The sequence below is a fragment of the Mesoplodon densirostris genome, chromosome 2 (genome assembly GCF_025265405.1).
Source record: "Mesoplodon densirostris isolate mMesDen1 chromosome 2, mMesDen1 primary haplotype, whole genome shotgun sequence".
Lineage (NCBI taxonomy): Eukaryota > Metazoa > Chordata > Mammalia > Artiodactyla > Ziphiidae > Mesoplodon > Mesoplodon densirostris.
The window spans coordinates 130,415,162-130,433,729 of NC_082662.1; the positions used below are offsets into that span (position 1 = coordinate 130,415,162).

At 37.6% G+C, this 18,568-nt stretch overlaps 1 protein-coding gene across 1 annotated transcript in view; it reads right to left on the reverse strand.

The window, feature by feature from the left end:
* KMO (kynurenine 3-monooxygenase) overlaps window positions 1–18,568 on the reverse strand; it is a 54,558-nt gene that overhangs the window by 22,389 nt on the left and 13,601 nt on the right. The window contains 4 exon segments of the mRNA XM_060088391.1: window positions 2,099–2,147; window positions 8,249–8,338; window positions 9,547–9,644; window positions 11,197–11,266. Of these exon segments, the coding sequence (XP_059944374.1) occupies window positions 2,099–2,147; window positions 8,249–8,338; window positions 9,547–9,644; window positions 11,197–11,266 (307 nt within the window).

Genomic DNA, 18,568 nt, shown 5'->3' on the forward strand with positions numbered 1-18,568 from the left:
CTGTCTCATGAGTAGCTTTCTTACATTGATTGTACATTGAAATGATAATATTTTGGATATATTAGGTTAAATATACTATTAAAATTAATTTCACCTATTTCTTTTTAGGTTTTCTAATGTGGTTAATATAAAGTTTTAAATTATACATGTGGCTGGCATTTGTGGTCACATCTTAGACAGCATTGCTCTAGAAAATCCACACTTCAGACTAGTAGAATAAAGGCCCTGAGAAGTACTGTAAGAAAAGACTTTTAAAACTAAGTTGATGCAGGGTTCATCAAATTTACTTGACCACATTTACTTTTTCTGTTTGTTTTACTTAACAATTATTAACAGCCCACCAAATAGTAAACTATGAAACAATCCTACATGAAAAGCTGATTCAGGGAAATGATTTAGTTACAGTACTTTCAGAGGTGAGGCTCTTCTATTAGAAGGAATGAGCGTTTATCTGTGGAATGGGTGGCTCACACATCTGATGCCATGTAAAGGAATAAGAGCTGTGTAAATGAACTTTATATGTCAAACAAACTTTAGGAGTCAAGAGATTCAGCATTCTTTTTATCAACATATTTATGTCATTTATGAAATTGCATGCTGTGCAGTGCATCCCTAATGAAAACCAGGGGAGCATGCAAGATTGGAGCTCCTTATTATTAGCAGGTGTTTCATATATTATATATAATACTGGAGGCAGTGACTGTAATAGTTAAAAGCATGGACTTTGGAATAGACAGACTCAAGTTCAAATCCAGATTCTACTACTTATTAACAGTGTAATCTGCTGCTCTGTGGAGCTCTCCAAGCCTCCTTTACCATCTATAAAACTGAGGTTAAAAATAATTCCCACTTCTCAGAGTTGTTTGGAGGGTTATACAAATTGATGCAATATAAAGCAGTTAACATAGTGCCTGGTGCATCAGTGAATATTTTCTATTATTTTTATCAATAAATTCATAGGATACCCTTAAAAGATTATCTTAGGTCCACTATGCTACTTTTTCAAAAAGCTGTTTTGTAGTTTCATTTCTTAAGATCAACATGAATATACCAAGCAACCTAGCCCACCCCCACCTATCTACTCATCCAAAAGTCAGTCTTACAACTACAAGTAAAGAAATGGAAATAAGAAGAATACTAAGCCCTATTTCTTAAGTACCTGGTGAATCAACTAGAGTGACCGTCCCTATCACTCCTCCTCTCAGTTGAATTCAATTCAACAGATATGTTGCAAACTCACCCTGGGTAGGGAACTGAGGAGAAACACAGATAAATAGTTGGAACTTCTGCTCTCCAAAACTCCAAGGCTGCTGGAACGCATTGAGGGATTGATTGATTTTAAAAAAAAGTAGAAATACTAATGGCATGCTTTGCATGGAATGAATCTGTTTAGTACAAATGCTGAAGAAAAGAAAAAACTATGATAAAGGGCTACATGGAATGTGATTGGATTGATTATCCAAGCTACAAATTTAATTTGCAATCCAGGGGCTTTTCAGTTAATAGGTAGGTCTTTTTAGTTACATGAGAATCTTCAGGCTTATATACACCTTTCTCTTTCTCAGCCTCCTAACCCTGAATCTGTTTTGTCTCCTACAAATATCTTGAATCTACACCTCCCCCTAACCACTTGGCTATAGCTTTAGTCCAGGGCCTTGTTTTTGCACACAGGGATTATCATAATACTCTAAAAACTGTAGCCCTCTATCAGCCTTCACACTATTGCGTTTCATCTTTCTGATAAAAAAATCTAATTGTCTCTTTGAAAATTGTTACATCTGTATATCTGTTGTTCCACTGGACCATGAGTTCTTCACTGAGGAGTGAGCACTCTCATTCAATCCAGTGCCTAGAAAACAATAGAAATTCAATACACGCTGAACAAATGATTTTTATTTAGACCACTGATAAAGTGAAAAAGAGAAGCTGGAAGATGCATCACCACTACTTTTAAATAAACACTTTGTATTGTACATAGTCTTACTCTTAATAACCCAAAAAAAGGAATATTAAACAAATCTCAGTAAATCATGTGACAATCATTAGTCTCATGTGCTTTACAGAAAATGACAACTGGTGAATAAAGCACTGGACTTACCAGTCAATAGATCCTTGTTTAGATTTTCTCTGCTTATAGAAAGAATATACTGCAAGAAAAATATAGTAGATACTGTTTGTTTCTGAAGAATGGACAAATATGCTTCTATTTTATTTACTCAGCAACAGGAAATATTAATCATTTAGCAGAAGGTTGCAAGCTCAGTTTTATAACCATTTAACTAAGTAACCTTTTCTCTATAAACGCTTTAATCAAATACATGTTATACAATGTTCACGTTTAAACTTAGGTTCGATACTACAAAAATCAAACCTTTTTCTGGTAGCAAAAACATTATTTTCACTAAGATAGTTTTGTTTTAACAATCAAATATAAATCTCATATATTCATCTTAGGTCTCCAAATCGAGCTGTGTAAAAAACTTCAGAAATGACAGCATTACTAGAATAAATGTACTATTTCCCAAAGAAACTACTTTGAAAGCTTTCATTTCAGTGTGAAAGGCTGTGTGTGTGTGTGTGGTGTGGTTGTGGTGGGGTGAGGGTTGCTAGGAGTAGGTGGACCCCAGCTGGAACATGTGTTGGTTGTTTCTGACTTCATAGGGCCAACTGTTCCATGAGGCAAGGTCAGACAGTACAGAGGGCCCACGATATTTTCAGGGATTCATGAAAATATTTTAATTTTAGTTTATTTTAAAATCAGGAGAAAAAATAAATACAATGAGTATATATAAGAATGAATCCAGTCTGGATTATATTAAAGATTAATATAATCTTTATATCAATGCACTCATACAATCTAATTTTCAATATTTATTGTTTTATAGAGAAAGGGTCTCACAAAGGCAAAAGTGCCTATCTAGAGCTCATGAAAGTCATAATGCAGTCTTGTAATTCAGGGCAAGTCTATTGCTTTAAAATTTTAAAGCATATAATTTTCCAAATTATGGGACATTACAACATTTAACACAAATATGGTAATTTATTAGTCTTCACCTCATTCAAATATAGGCTTTTTAAATTAACAGCTAAATCTATACATGGTGTAAAAATAACTTGGTCATGCTACAGAAGCAGTGACTGTAGTAGCACTGCTGAGGAGGAGCTTCCTGTGTCTTTGCTATAAATTAAAATTAACAGGGATGTCTTCATTCTTTGCCTCATGGCTGTTTTCTAGGCTTCTACATTATTAATCATTGCATTTCCATAGAAACCACACTTGTTATTCAAAGTATATTAGGAAACATTCAAATTATGAAGGCTTATTAATGTGAGGAAAATATTCTTTCCCTTTCAGTTGATTCCTATCAGGCTTGTCGGTCCTGCAGGAAGGCCAGGGAGAGTTCCGGTCTAATCTACTCCATATCTTTGGGCAGTATCCTGTTATAACCAAAAGTTAGAGTCACTCACATCAAGCTTCACTTCTCCAATACATATTCTAAAAGGCTTATCTTGTGAAGAATAAGTAAGAATAATATAAGTAAGAATAAGAACAAACAAGTCAAGAGCTATAAAGTGGCCCTTGTAACCAAACCTAAAAGAAGTAAGATAATCTCCTTTGGAGATTTGTAAAACGATAGTTGCAGGGCTGACTTTTTCAAATATGCTAGGAAAAAATGTTTACATTCTAGTCCTGAAAGCCTTCAAATGAGAATGTTTTCTAGTAAGGGGGCACCGTTTCTGTATTTTGGGTATAGGAGTTTATCAAGAAGAATTGGTGGAACTCTGACCTGCTCTGTATATTGGAGAGTATTTTGATTTTGGCAACTGGGGAGGGAAATGGGAGGAACCAGTAAGACAGTCACCACAAGGGAGAAAGGGCAGAGAGATAACAGCTGGGGGAGGGAGGCTCAGAGAAGGGGGTATAGAAAGGATTTCAGAGGTCAAACTGTACACACTAGAGATTTATAAATTGTTTGCTGGGCCCTGTGCAAGGTGGACCTTCCATGACCCCCAAGTCTTCAGCATATTCATGTGTATTTTGAGTGAGTGCTTTTTGTGTGGAAAATGGTGAAAATGGTGAGCTTCATGTGTGGCCATCATGGTACACAGCCAATACTAGAGGAGAGGGAGTGGACACCAAGAAGTCCACAGGACAGTAGGTAGGCTCCCTGAGCATTCGAAGAAATCCTGGGGTCATGGGAATGGCTTTGCACTTCCACAGTCTGTGGAATCGACCAATTCAAAGCAATTTTATATAGTTCTTAAAAGATAAGGAGACCCCATGTTCGACTCCAGTATAAAGACAGTGATGCAAAGCTATAAATTTAGCATTAACTCAATTGTTAAGAATTGAGAAATGGCAAGATTGATGGGGAAGGATCATTTCCTCCTTCCATATTGAAGGCCCCAAAATGAGAACTCCCACCAACACTTTCAACTTCCTGGGGAGTCATTGGTGATGAAAATGCTCCTCTCTCTCTCTCTCTCTCTCTCTCTCTGTCTGTCTCTCTCTGTGAGGGTAAGGAAGTCAATTTTAGCCTCAGGTCCAAGTCACTCTTTTCATCTAGCTTCCCTGTTATTTTTGAACCATATCTTACTCCTTGATCTATTCATACTTTATTGCTTCAATCTCTGGGGAAGGGATGGATATGCTGAATTGGACCTCCTCAGCACAATGTTAATCCAAGAGAAAGGTGGGATGACTATTATGAGTGGCTCTCATTTTAGCAAAAAGAAATAGTGCAACTAAGCAGTACTACCAGCACTCCTCTGAGGGCCTCCTACACCATGCCCGCTGGCTGTTGTCTGTAAGGAAACCTGTCTTGTTTCTCCCTTGCTGCTGACCTCACGTGATCATGCAGCCTGTTTCTTTCCCCAAGGTGGTTGGAGTCAATGCATCTAAAGCTGCTGATCACTGTGAGATTCTGTTATTCGAAAGTGTAGTTGCAAGTTTTCTCATCATTGGACGCACGTGACACTTAAAAATTTACATTTTTTAGAAATTTGGTCTCACCCAATGTCCCTCCATAGATAGACTGTCATTTGATTGGGACAGTGTTATTTTGCTGCCAATTTAAGATTTAAACAAAATGTCTGTCTCAAGCCTCACCTTCTCTTCTCTGAAAATGAAAGCTTTCCTCCCTCTCTGAACCATATAGCTGAGTGCTCCTGCCATCACTTGGGTGAGTTCTTTTCACAAGAACTTTATTATTATGTGTCCTCCCCAGGTTGCAAGCTCCTCTCCTGCTCCTCAGCAACTAGCACAGGGCATGGCTAGCATAGCACAGGAGGACAATTATTGCTTACAGAAAAGATACATTTAGTTAGTAGTAAAGTTTATACTTGACTTGCATGTGTAAATCTTACTTGCCTATCAAGAAGAGGCAATTCTTTTCTTTCTTATAGCACCAAGCTCAATTTGGGGCCAATTAAACAGGACATATTAATTATCTGAAGACATTTATCTGACTATAGACGGTCAGTGGACTTTCTTTCCCTTCTTTCCCCTGCCAAGCTCATGTATTAAGACTCTGTACCTAAGTTTTCATAATGCCAAAATAAGCAGGTTATTATTTCTAAAAAGTCATTAAATAGAAAATTTTAGTCCTTCCCCACTACCCCCTCATTCCCACTTAGTCGTTGGAATGTTTTACTTTTCAATTACTTTTTAAACGCACACAAAATTTGCCATCTTAACCATTTTTAAATATACAGTTCGATAGCATTAAATACATTTACATTGTTGCACTACTATCAGAACCATCCATCCACAGAACTCTTCATCTTGTAAACCTGAAACTCTGTCCCCATTAAATAATAGCTCCCCATTCCTCCCTTCCTCCAGGCCCTGTCAACCACCATTCTTTCTCTTTCTATGAATATAACTACTCTAGATACCTTACATAAGCAGAATTATATAGTACTTAACATTTTGTGACTGGCTTATTTAACTTAGTATAAAGTACTCAAGGTTTATCTATGTTGTAGAATATCAGAACTTCTTTCTTTTTCAAGGCTGAATGGTATTGCTTTTTATGTTGTATAGAAAACCTACACCTCTGCTGTGTCTCTCTCCTTTACTCTCATACTATTACCACACTCACCACACTTCTGACACCATACATGTGGGAGTTTTCCTCAAACCAAGCAATTCTCTGCAACTCCAGGGGGGTGTCCTGCAGTTTATTCTGACACTACTAACTTGGAGATGGTGTCAGATTCCACAGGTTAAAAGCTCAGCCCTACAAGACCATTCCCCTCCTTCATATGCCAATTGCAAATTCAGTTTGTCACCTGTGCTTCTGACTAATCAGCTATAAATCAGAAGTTCCCATGATCCCTTCTTCAAGTTCAATCAATTTGCTAGAGTGGCTCACATAATTCAGGGAAACAGTTTACTTACATTTACCAGTTTATTATAAAAGAATATGATAAAGGATACAGATGAACATCTAGGTGGAAGAGATGCATAGGATAAAGTATGTATTTGCCATCTCTGGGTGTGCCACTCTCCCAGTACCTCCATGTGTTCATGAACCTGGAAGCTCTCTGGACCCCATACTTTTGGGATTTTTATGGAGGCTTTATCATGTAGGCATGATGGATAATTAACGCCATTTCCAGCCCCTCTCCCCTCTCTGGAGAATGGGGGTTGGGTCTGAAAGTTCCAAGCTTCTAATCATGAGTTGGTCTTTCTGGTGACCAGCCCCCATCCAGGAGTCCATCCAGAGTTACCTGGAAAGACACTGCTGTCACCCAGGAAATTCCAAGGGATTTAGAAACTCTGTGTAAGGAACCAAAAACCAAATATTATAACAAAAGATGCTCCTAGTGTTTTTATCACTTAGGAGATTACAAGGGTTTTAGGAGCCCTATGTCAGGAACCAGCACAGAGACCTGTATGTATTTTTTCTATTATCTCACAGAAGTATATACCACATTTTGTTTATCTATCCATCCATCAGTGGACATTTTGGTTGCTTTTACTTGTTGACTACTGAGAACAATGCTGCTATGACCATGGGTGTTCAAATATCTCTGCCAGACCCTGCTTTCAGTTCTTTTGAATATATACCTAGAAGTGGAATTGCTGAATCATGTGGTAGTTCTATTTTTAATTTTTTGAGGAACCACCACACTGTTTTCCACAGTAGATGCACCAATTTACATTCTCACCCACAGGGTACAAAGTTCCTATTTCTCCACATCCTCACCAACACTTATTTTTTGATAGTAGCCATCCTAATGAGTATGAGGTGCTTCAGCTTCTTTAATCAGCACAAGATCCACAAAGACCTTACTCCCATGAGCATATGTGCTTTATTTCTTGCTACCTAAAGTGTGGTCCGTGGACCTGCGGCATGGATACCACCTGGGTGAATTTGGTTTGTAGAACCTCAGCTTCCACCCCAGCCCTATAGAATCAGACTCTATATTTTAACAAGATCCCAGGTGAGTCTGAGAAGTGCTGATCTACCTACAATGGACACTCTGCAGAATATCAGAGACTCAGAAGAATATGAACCTCACTTGGGCTCTGCAAAATGAGACATTGCTGGATAAAGCAAGCTGGGGTTTTTCTATGGTTGATAGATTTATGGTACATTCATTCTCTCTCTCAAAGAAATAAACATAGAAAGAAAGTGTAATCAGATAAAAATAAATACTTTGCCCAACTCTGTACATTACTATTTCAAAGATAAGAAGAAAAACACAAAGCAGGATAATGGATTTTCTTTCTTAAACACTACATCATCATCTGGCCTCTGTTTGAGAAATTATACAATGCTGAAACATTTCCAGTTAATTCTATAAATTCTATTATAACTAGAATAATAATAATTTGAGGCAAGAGAGTCAGGGCTAGGCAATAGCATCATAAAACTTAAGTTTGCATAGCGTTGTTCTTGTATAGTATGCTTAACAATAAATACATGGTAATCTCTATCTAGTTGAAAGGAGATGGGAGGGAAAGTGCATCCCAGGCCAGTATGAGTGAAGCATAGAGGCATAAAACAGCCTAATAGCAATAACAATAATAACCATTACTGAATGGTTATTAGGGACTGGGCCCTTTCTAAGCATCTCATATGAATTAACTAGTATATGTTCTTGCATTCTAAACAGGCAAGCAATGTCAAAGATAGGGTTAGAGAAGAAAGGCAGGGCCAAGAAGCAAGTAGCAGGTTCCAGACATTAGACTCAGTTATTACCATTTTACAAAAAAAGTATCTCCAGGTAAACCTACCTGTGACTTTGTCCCATAGGGAATTGCAGACTTTTTTCCTGAAAGAGAGTGAATCATTCTTGCTCTCATGGGGATACCTTGGGATACAATCTGAAATAAAATCAGAAATATCAATTTCAATTTCCATAATGTGGCATCATGCAAATAAGATAGATACCAATTTTAAAATGTGATTATTCAAGTATTTTCCAAAAATCAAAAAATGTAAAGGTCCATGAGAACACAGTATGGTAGAAAATCAATAAAAACTATGTTCTTGCAAATTTTACTTTTTAGATTTTTTTTAACCTTTAGATTTTAGAATAGACGTCAAGTTTATTTGGTCTAAATCAAATATTACAAGCGAAGAAATGGTTCATTGTCAGAGAGATTAAGTTATTTTTCTCATGATCACAAAAGAGAGTAATGCATGAGGAGTAAATCCCAGGATTCCTGAAATCCAGTGCAAAGTGTTTTCCTACACATGCCTAAGAAAAATGTGGAAATGCAAATGGCAGTTATATTGACTTATATATCATTTCAAAGACACACTGTTGCAAAAATACTATCAATAAAAATATATTATTTCTCTTCACATTTCCAAGATACATGATAGTGATAAGTTTGGCAACATTGAATCCATATAAGGAAAATCTGCAACAGGCACACAATCCAAACACTGAGAGCTCATTGGTTTCCGAATTCAGAAGTTTTCAAATTTTAGATAGGCAATGTAGTGCATATGTGGTTATTATATGACACACAGAGGAGTCTAGGGCACTGCCCCATAACACAATATTTCTTTAGTAAAACACATTCACACGAAATGAGATTTTTTTAAAAAGGCTGTAAAAAGCCTCACATCAGGTCAAGTTTTCTGCTGAGTGGGTGATGAAAAAGCTTTCTAGTCCCAGAACTTCTGGAGTACAGAGTTGTGGATAAGAGATTATGAGCCTAAGTAGTCAAAAGAATGGAGTTCGCCTGCCTACTTGCACCCTGGATGCCATCTCAGATCACACTTCTGTAGGCAGAGGTTCACGATACTGTTGAGAGCCCAGTGTCAGAAGTGATGATCAAGTTCCCACCTGATACAGTATCTGCCTGCCCCACAACCTGCTCTGGTCCCCCCAGGTGCCTCAAGTGTAAAATGTTCACCCTGTTGTGAAATTTAGAAGTTTGAAAACCTTTGTAAAATGAGCTCTCATGCAGAGGTTTTTTTGGCATTAAGTGGTGCTTTGACCTAGGAGAAATCAAGACCGTGCAGTTGTTGAAAAACAGCAGGTGTTATTTTCTAGAAGGAAAATGCGTTAACAAGGTACCTGATCTTCCAGGCCAATGGATTTCAAGGCTTGTCGTCCTCTATAAGAAAGGGCCAAATTAATGCTTCTTCCACGTGCAAATTTAGTCACTCGGATATCTAAGATATTGGAAGTAAACCCCATGTTACACACACTTTCTTATATCCTAATACAGGATGAGCATAGAGCACCTGAAAAACTGGTGCCATCTGGGCCAAATTAAAAGACCTTGTTAACTCTTTTAAAGAAAACATGGAGAGTAATATATTTGCATTAAATTAAATTTAGATAGTTGAGGTTTTTAATGAAATCTAACAGTGCATCTTTTTAATTTTTTTTCTTTTTAAAATCTAAGGAGTTGCCAACAAACAAATGAAAGGATGCTCAACATCACTAATCATTAGAGAAATGCAAATCAAAACTACAATGAGGTATCACCTCACACTGGTCAGAATGGCCATCATCAAAAAATCTACAAACAGTAAATGCTGGAGAGGGTGTGGAGAAAAGGGAACCCTCTTGCACTGTTGGTGGGAATGTAAATTGATATAGCCACTATGGAAAACAGTATGCAGGTTCTTTAAAAAAACTAAAAATAGAACTACCATACGACCCAGTAATCCCACTACTGGGCGTATACACTGAGAAAACCATAAGTCAAAAAGAGACATGTAGGGGCTTCCCTGGTGGCACAGTGGTTGGGAGTCCACCTGCCAATGCAGGGGACACGGGTTCGAGCCCTGGTCTGGGAAGATCCCACATGCCGCAGAGCAACTGGGCCCGTGAGCCACAACTACTGAGCCTGCGCATCTGGAGCCTGTGCTCCACAACAAGAGAGGCCACGATAGTGAGAGGTCCGTGCACCACGATGAAGAGTGGCCCCCACTTGCCACAACTAGAGAAGGCCCTCACACAGAAACGAAGACCCAACACAGCCATAAAATAAATAAATAAATAATTTTTTAAAAAAAAGAGATAGAGACATGTACCACAATGTTTACTGCAGCTCTATTTACAATAGCAGGGACATGGAAGTAACTTAAGTGTCCATTGACAGATGAATGGATAAAAAAGATGTGGTACATATCTGCAATGGAATATTACTCAGCCATAAAAAGAAATGAAACTGAGTTATTTGCAGTGAGGTGGATGGACCTAGAGACTGTCATACAGAGTGAAGTAAGTCAGAAAGAAAAACAAATACCGTATGCTAACACATATATATGGAATCTAAAAAAAAAAAAAGGTTCTGAAGAATCTAGGGGGAGGACAGCAATAAAGATGCAGATGTAGAGAATGGACTTGAGGACACGGGGAGGGGGAAGGGTAAGCTGGAATGAAGTGAGAGAGTGGCATGGACATATATACACTACCAAATGTAAAATAAGTAGCTAGTGGTAAGCAGCCATATAGCACAGGGAGATCAGCTCGGTGCTTTGTGCCCACCTAGAGCGGTGGGATACGGAGGGTGGGAGGGAGATGCAAGAGGGAGGGGATATGTGGATATATGTATATGTAAAGCTGATTCACTTTGTTATACAGCAGAAACTAACACACCATTGTAAAGCAATTATACTCCAATAACGATGTTTAAAAAAAAAAGAAAAAATTCTAAGGAGGAAGAAGTCAAAGAATCAGAACAACATCTCACATTATTCAGTATTGTCTTACCTTCTCTAGCTTCATATACATTAACTTGGAAATTCCTCTTGGCAAGGAAGCATGCATTTAATGATCCAACCTAGGAATCAAAGAAATTTTTCTCATATTTTTATCTGATTCCACAAATACAGAGAATTTTTGCTGGCTAAATGCAACATCTTGTGTGGTCATAGCCTCAGTCATCACACTGATTTACTCAATCACTACTGGAAAACACCATTTGCAAAAATAATGGGATTAACTCAAGATTAAGTGGTATAATTTTCAAGGAAGTTTTGTTTTTTCTTTTTTTTTTTACTTTTATATGATGAGATATAACTTTCATACAGAACAATCATAAACCATGTGTACAGTTTACAGAATAATTAGAAAGTGAACACCCGTATAGCCACTCTGATCAAAAAGTAGAACATTGCCAATCTCCTATAGCTCCCCCAAACTCCTCCCCAGTTACAATCCCCAAACTTTCACTTAGAGGTAAACATTCTGACTTTTGTGATAACCAATCTTTGCTTCTTTATAGTTTTACCACTTAGGTATACCTCCCTAGGCAATATAATTTAATTTTGTCTGCTTTTGAATCAGATAATTAGAATCACACTTGTGTATTTTTTTTTGCAGATGCTTCTTTAACTCAATAATATGCTGATGAGATCCATCCATATGATCTCGCATAAAATTCATTTTCATTACTGTATGATTCTTCATTATGTGAAATCTCACAGACTATTTAACCATTTTACTGTTGAAGGACATTTGAGTTGTTTCTGTCCTGAGAATATTATTTTTTCCACTTTTATTGAGATTAAATTGTATAAATTTAAGGTATACAGGGTAATGGTTTGATATATGTGTATACTGTGCATTAATGGCCTGGGTTAATTAACAATGCTGTAAAGAACATTTCTGTACATGTATCCTGGTACACATGTGCATGATTTTTCTCTAGGGTTTTATGCACAGAAGTGGAATCCCTGGTCAAAGGTTTATGTATCTTCACCTTTATTATGCCAAACTGTTTCAAAATTTTATACTAATGTGTTTTCCTACCTGCAGCTTCTGAGAGTTCATCTTTGCCAGCATTTGGTGTTCTCAAACTTTTAAACATAATAGTGGTTGGGTAAGGTGAGGAGGAGTATAGGTTTAATTTACATAAATAAATAGTTACTAATAAAGAGATTGAACACTTTTTCATATATTGATTACCTATTTGCATCTCCTCTTTTGTAAAGTGTCTGTCTTGCCCATTTTCAGTTGAGCTGTCTGTTTTTTCTTCTATCGATCATTTGAGCTATTCAGAGATCTGAGTACAGGGTCTGTCATTTTTAAATGTTGCAAATATCTTCTTCCATTCTGTGGCTTGCTTTTTAAACTATATAGTATCTTTAATGATGAGAATCTATTTTAATGTAGTCACATTTAAGAATCTTACATTATCATTAATGTATTTGGTATCCTGCTTAAGAAATCTTTCCCTACTTTGAGATTATAACAACTTTTTGTTTATTGTCTTCTCAAAGCTTTATAGTGTTGCCCTCCTAAATAGCTTTATATAGGTTGCAGTGATTAATGCCTCACCACTAGCAACTTAAATTAGAGAACACCATCTATATTTAATTATCACACTCGAATTTTCAGCAGCATTCAATACTGTTAACTAATCTTTCTTCTTGAAACACTAAATTTCCTTCATTTTCTGTTTTTTTTCCATACATCTCTGGCCATTTCCTCTTTCTGTCTTTCACCCTTGCAAAGAAGGACAATCAAATGTTGGGGCTTCTTAAGCCTCCATCCTGGTCTATCTTCCACATCCATGGTGATGCACAAACTTACATCTCCCGCTCAGATCTCTTTTTTGAGCTCATGCATATAGATATTTAATTGATGTACCTTTTTAAATGTCTCAAAGCACCTCAGAATCAACAGATACAAATTGAAACTTGTGATCCTTGTTCCAAATTGTGTCAGTTCTCTTCACATGGGATGGATGGGGTGTCTCAATGAATGACATCTCATCCATCCAGTTGCTCAAGCTAGAAATCTAAGAGTCATCTGTGACACCTCTCTCTCTCATTCTCCACATCCAATCCATTCCAAGTTCTGCCAATTCTACCCTGTAATGTTTCTCCATCTATCCATCTCTTTTCATTTTCACCATTCTGCTGCTAGTTATCATAATCATTGTGCTTGATTAATGTCAAGTTTCCTTTTTATTCTACCAGCATTCATCTGACTTCTTGACCATTGATTCTCTACAAGCAGCCATTTGGTGTAATAGTGAAACAGGTCATTTGAATGAAATCTTCTGCTAAGAGAAAAAGGAAGCCCAGGCAGGTGAACTTGGCACTTGGAACAACATCTAGGGTTATGTACTGATTACAGGGGAGACAAAGAATTTCAACAGAATTTTTGATAGATTCATGAAGTTAGAAGGACAAAATCTGGAGTTTAGGACATGTACCCCAACCTCCTGTTCAGGAGGGTTTAATAAATGCCCAGGCTTTGGGTTAGGACCCTAAACAGGTATATCTTAGAAGTATGGTAAACTGGAAATAAATCAATGATCAAAAGGACCAAAGTAGGCTTAGGAATCATCTCTAGCCCTGATTGGATTATGTTCATCTGGGATTTCTGGTAACCACAGCCACCTGACAGAAGCAAACATAATCTTCTCAGAGAAAAATGACATCATTGTAGGCCTAAGATTTTCTCCATAATATTTTTACGTTATGGAGATCACATCACTGTTCTGCCTTAGCTTTGCTAGTCTTCTTTCAGCTGCTTGTACTCATCATGCTCTCCCTCACCAAAAGATTTCTGTGGCTAACAATCTTCTTCTCTTTCCTCTTTTTCTAGTAAATGCCCATTCATCCTCAGGTCTCCACTCAGGTTTACTTCCTTAAGGAAGCCTTCCTCAACCACTCTAACTACCTCAAACCCCTTCTTATGAGTTCTCATAGCACTACAGACTTTTCCTTTGAGAAATGTTAAGGGTTGAATTGTGCCCCCCCCCAAATTCATATGATGAAGTCCTAACCCCAGTAACTCAGTGTGACCTTATTTGGAGACAAGGTATTTACAGAAGTAATTAAGTTAAAATGGGGTCACTAGGGTGCCCCCAAATCCAATACAATATGATGGGAGTCCTTATAAAAAGGGGGATTGGATACTGAAACATTCATAGAGGGAAGATGATGTGAAGAGACACAGGGAGAAGACGTCCATCTACAGGCCAAGGAGAGAGACCCGGAACAGATCTTTCTCTCACATCCCTCAGAAGGAGCCCACCCTCTTGACACCTTGATTTTAGACTTCTAGCCTCCAGAACTGTGAAACAATAAATATTTATTTTTTAAACCACTTGTTTGTGGTACTCTGTTACGGCAGCCCTAGGAAACTAATACAAAGTGCTTATCACAATTGAAAGTTTACATCCTTAGGGTGATTCTGTAATCAATATCTGTCTACCCCACTAAGCTGCAAATTGTTTTTGTTCACCATTTTATCCCTGGCCAAAACCACTGTGTTTGCAACATAATAAGTACCTGATCAATATTTGTTGAATGTATAAATGAATGGTAGAGATTACATTTTTAAATAAAATTTGTAACCAAACCAAGACAAATTATATTGAGCATCTGTTATGCATGACTTAATCTGCTAGATTTTAGGGATCTGAAGATTGTCAAGCTAAGTACTCAGGCCCACTGACACGTAATTTAGTTCAGGTGTCAATCTAGTTCAATCTAGTTTAATCTAGTTCAAGAAGAGACAAACATAAACTAATCAATGTTTAGTAAATTTTATATAAAAATTTTGCAGATCCCCCCCAGTATCTGGATTTCATATATGGGTTGGTTAAAAAAATATATAATAAATTTAATCATAAAACATTTATATATACTTTTAAAATAATTATATGTTTTAGTCATATAATTTTATTCCATTTACCCAATGTTTTGTGTACATAGATTGAGATACCTTTCCCTGCAAAATAATTCTCGGCCCAGAGGTGGAAATCAATGTTAAAAGAAAGGAAAAAAAAAAGGAATAAAGGAAGTCTTACAGAACATACAAGAAAGGGATTAATTTTGCCTTAAGGGATCTAGCAGATTGTATTTTTCAAAGATGGTCATAACAATACCTCTTCTGTTATCTGATCTCAACACTCCTTCAGCAAGAAATGGAGTTTATTTCTTCACTTTTTTGAATCTAGGAGGGCCTGTGATAGCCTTGATCAATAAAATGCAGTAGAAGTGACACCTGAGCCATTTCCAGGCATAGTCCTTAGCTGGCCTGGAAGCTTCTGGTTCCTGACTTTTGGAAGCCAGTGATCATATAAGAAGAGTACCTATCTGGAGGCTGTTATGTGTGAGAAACCCAAGCCACATGGACAGTACCCATGCAGTTGCTCTAGTTAAGAGCCTCAGCTGAGCGTTTCACTCATCAACAACCAACACAAACTGCCAGCCATGGGAGTGCGCCATCTTGGACATCCAGCTTAGTCAAGCCTTCAGACGACTGCAGCCCCAGGCACATGGCAGAACACCCACAGAACTGTGAGGTGTAATAATAGATTGTTGTTTTAGGCCACTAAGTTTTGGGGTAGTTTGTTACACAGCAATAGATAACCAGAACAAAGGGATTGGTAAAAGCTTCCTGGAGAAGATTATTTTTTAGTTGAGTTGCAGAATGAGACTATTTTGACATGTAGAGAAGAAGCAAATTGATAAAGAGTATGAATCCTTTGGAATTTTAAAAACAACTTTCAAGAGACATAGAAAAATGATTATTTGAAAAATATTTATTGATTCCTAAGTATTACAAGAATCTTTGTTAGGCATTAAAAGTGATCCAAAGATAATACATAATGGCTGCCCCAAGGGAGTTCACAGTCTTGGCTGGATCTTCATTTTTTCAAATATTATTCACATATTTATTTAGCACATATATATTGATTTTTTCCTATGTGCCAGTTCTGTGCTAGATGCTAAGGATACAACCAAGAGCAAGATATATCTAGATCTCTCAAGGGGATTACAGTCGATTATAACACAGAGTGATAAATAGTATGATGGGGGAAGTACATCTATGAGAGTACGGAGAAAGGACCCTTAACCCAAATGTAGGGTTACAGAGTAAGATAGGGTATGACTTCTCAGAAAAAAAATGAAATCTAAGCTGAGACTGAAAGAATGAGTGGGAGTCAGCCAAATAAGTGTGGGTGGGTCAGGAGGAAGAGGGTTCTAAGTAGAAGGAACACATGAAAAGGTTAAAAATAACTACTAGAAAGAATAAAACAGAAATCCAATTAAAGAAACAATAATAATAATGTACAAACCCAACAAGAAGTTGTTATGTATCATTCATTCATTGCTCTAACTCATTTAATCTTCTCTGCAGCCATATGAAGTAGATACTTTATTATCTTGTTTTACAGATATGGAAATTGAGGCACAGAGAAGTTAAGTGGCTCACCTAAGGTAACACAGCTAGTTAGTGCTGGAGTTGGTATCAAGATTCAAATGGATCCCACCTGTCTCCAGAACACAGGCTCTTAATCAATAAAGTAGAAGTATGGGTGAATAGCATACAGCTGAAGATTGAGACCATGAATTAAGAGTGGCCCCAAGATTTGAGGTTTTGTTATATTTTTTCACTGTAACACTGAACAGCTTGGATTCTATGGAGAGGAAGAAAACCACTGGAATCAAGCAGAGTGGGATCCATCCATTTGGATGGAATAGAAAGCAAGGAGTTGAAGTATTATTTAGACTGATAAACAGTAACAATTAAGTTGGATGGGATGGAAGGAAAACAGAGAGGACTGATGAATGGGGGGAGTCGGAGTTCCCTGTGAAGAATAGATGTAGGAGAAACAACTGAATGAGAGAGCTAGTAAGTTAGGAGGCTTTGAACAGAGAGTCCTAAATCCAACCCTATTATCGTAGATGAGACACTTCTGTGGAATGACAAGGTCGAGGTCCAGGATGTGGTCATGGGACTTGGAGACTGAAGTACGGTGGAGGTGGAAGGGATTGAAAGCACAGAATTCTAGGAACTAACAGGCTAGGGAATTGGTTAGGTCAGCAATGTAAACTTTGATAGTCACTCAGTGTGATGTCAGGGCTGGGGTATAGAAAAAAGATTTTGAAGTCTTCAATATTGGGTAGAAGCGGCCTAGAGGTTGACTGATGACAACAGTGAGGGGACAGAGGTGATATAAGTAGTATAAGTAACCTCAAATGATTTGCACATAAAAATGGAGACAAGGCTGGAGGTTTCAGTGTAGAGTAAGGGTACCATGGCAACTCCCAATCTTGAGATACTTGAGCTGTGGGAGAAGGCTGCAAGAGAGCTGTTGTCCTCAGGTTTAAGCTAAGGCCAGGAGTCTGAGGGGAAATGCTATAAGTAAAGTGAAAACACTGGAAATTTTGCCTATCAAAAAACAGATCCAGTGGGCTCTGTGGAAGATTTTGGAAGGGAAGGGAGAAAAGAGAAGTTCATCAGGGAGACAGGAATCACAGAGATGGATGAGAGTACACCTGCGAGGGCTTACTTAACTAGAGGAGCTCTGAGATGTGAGGCTGGTGCATTCTCAGCAGCCCCCAGTGGATGTGGGGATTAAGGAGAGGGCCTTGCACCTGAGCAGTGTTTAGGGGACCAATTAGTACAATTGTAGGCACAGGAGGACCTGAGTCCTCTTCTACTATTTACTCCACATGAGTTTTTTTTCCCTCTGCTCCAAGGCAACTTAGCATCTAAGCACTTAGATATTCTTTTTCTTAATAATCTGATGGTTCAGGGTTTGTGTCTCCTCTTACCATGGATACTGCAGCCACCTAACTTTCTTCATGTTATTCATTTTCTGTAGACTGTGATGGTTATTTTGTAGTCAGTCCCTGTTTAAACCATTAAGTGTGTGGAAAGTTTAAAAATTTAATTTTGCAAAGTAATTCACATATTTAATATCCTGAAAGGCCAACCAAGAAATTCATGTTGAATTATTTTGTTAAATAAATATACTAGAGGTAAGGGGTGGTAAGTAGGCAGAACATAGAGGATTTTTAGGACATTGAAAATAATCTGTATGATACCCTAATTTTATACATTTATCCAAACCCACAGAATGTACAACACCAAGAGTGAACCACAAGTTAAACTATGAAATTTGAGTGATAATGATGTATCAGGAGATTGATAATGGGGCCAGAGGTATATGGGAAATCTCTGTATTCCCCTTAATTTTGCTGTGAACCTTAAACTGTTCTAAAATATATAGTCATAATAAATAAGTAAGGACTTCCCTGGTGGTCCAGTGATGAAGAATCTGCCTGCCAATGCAGGGAACACAGGTTCGATCCCTGTTCCAGGAAGATCT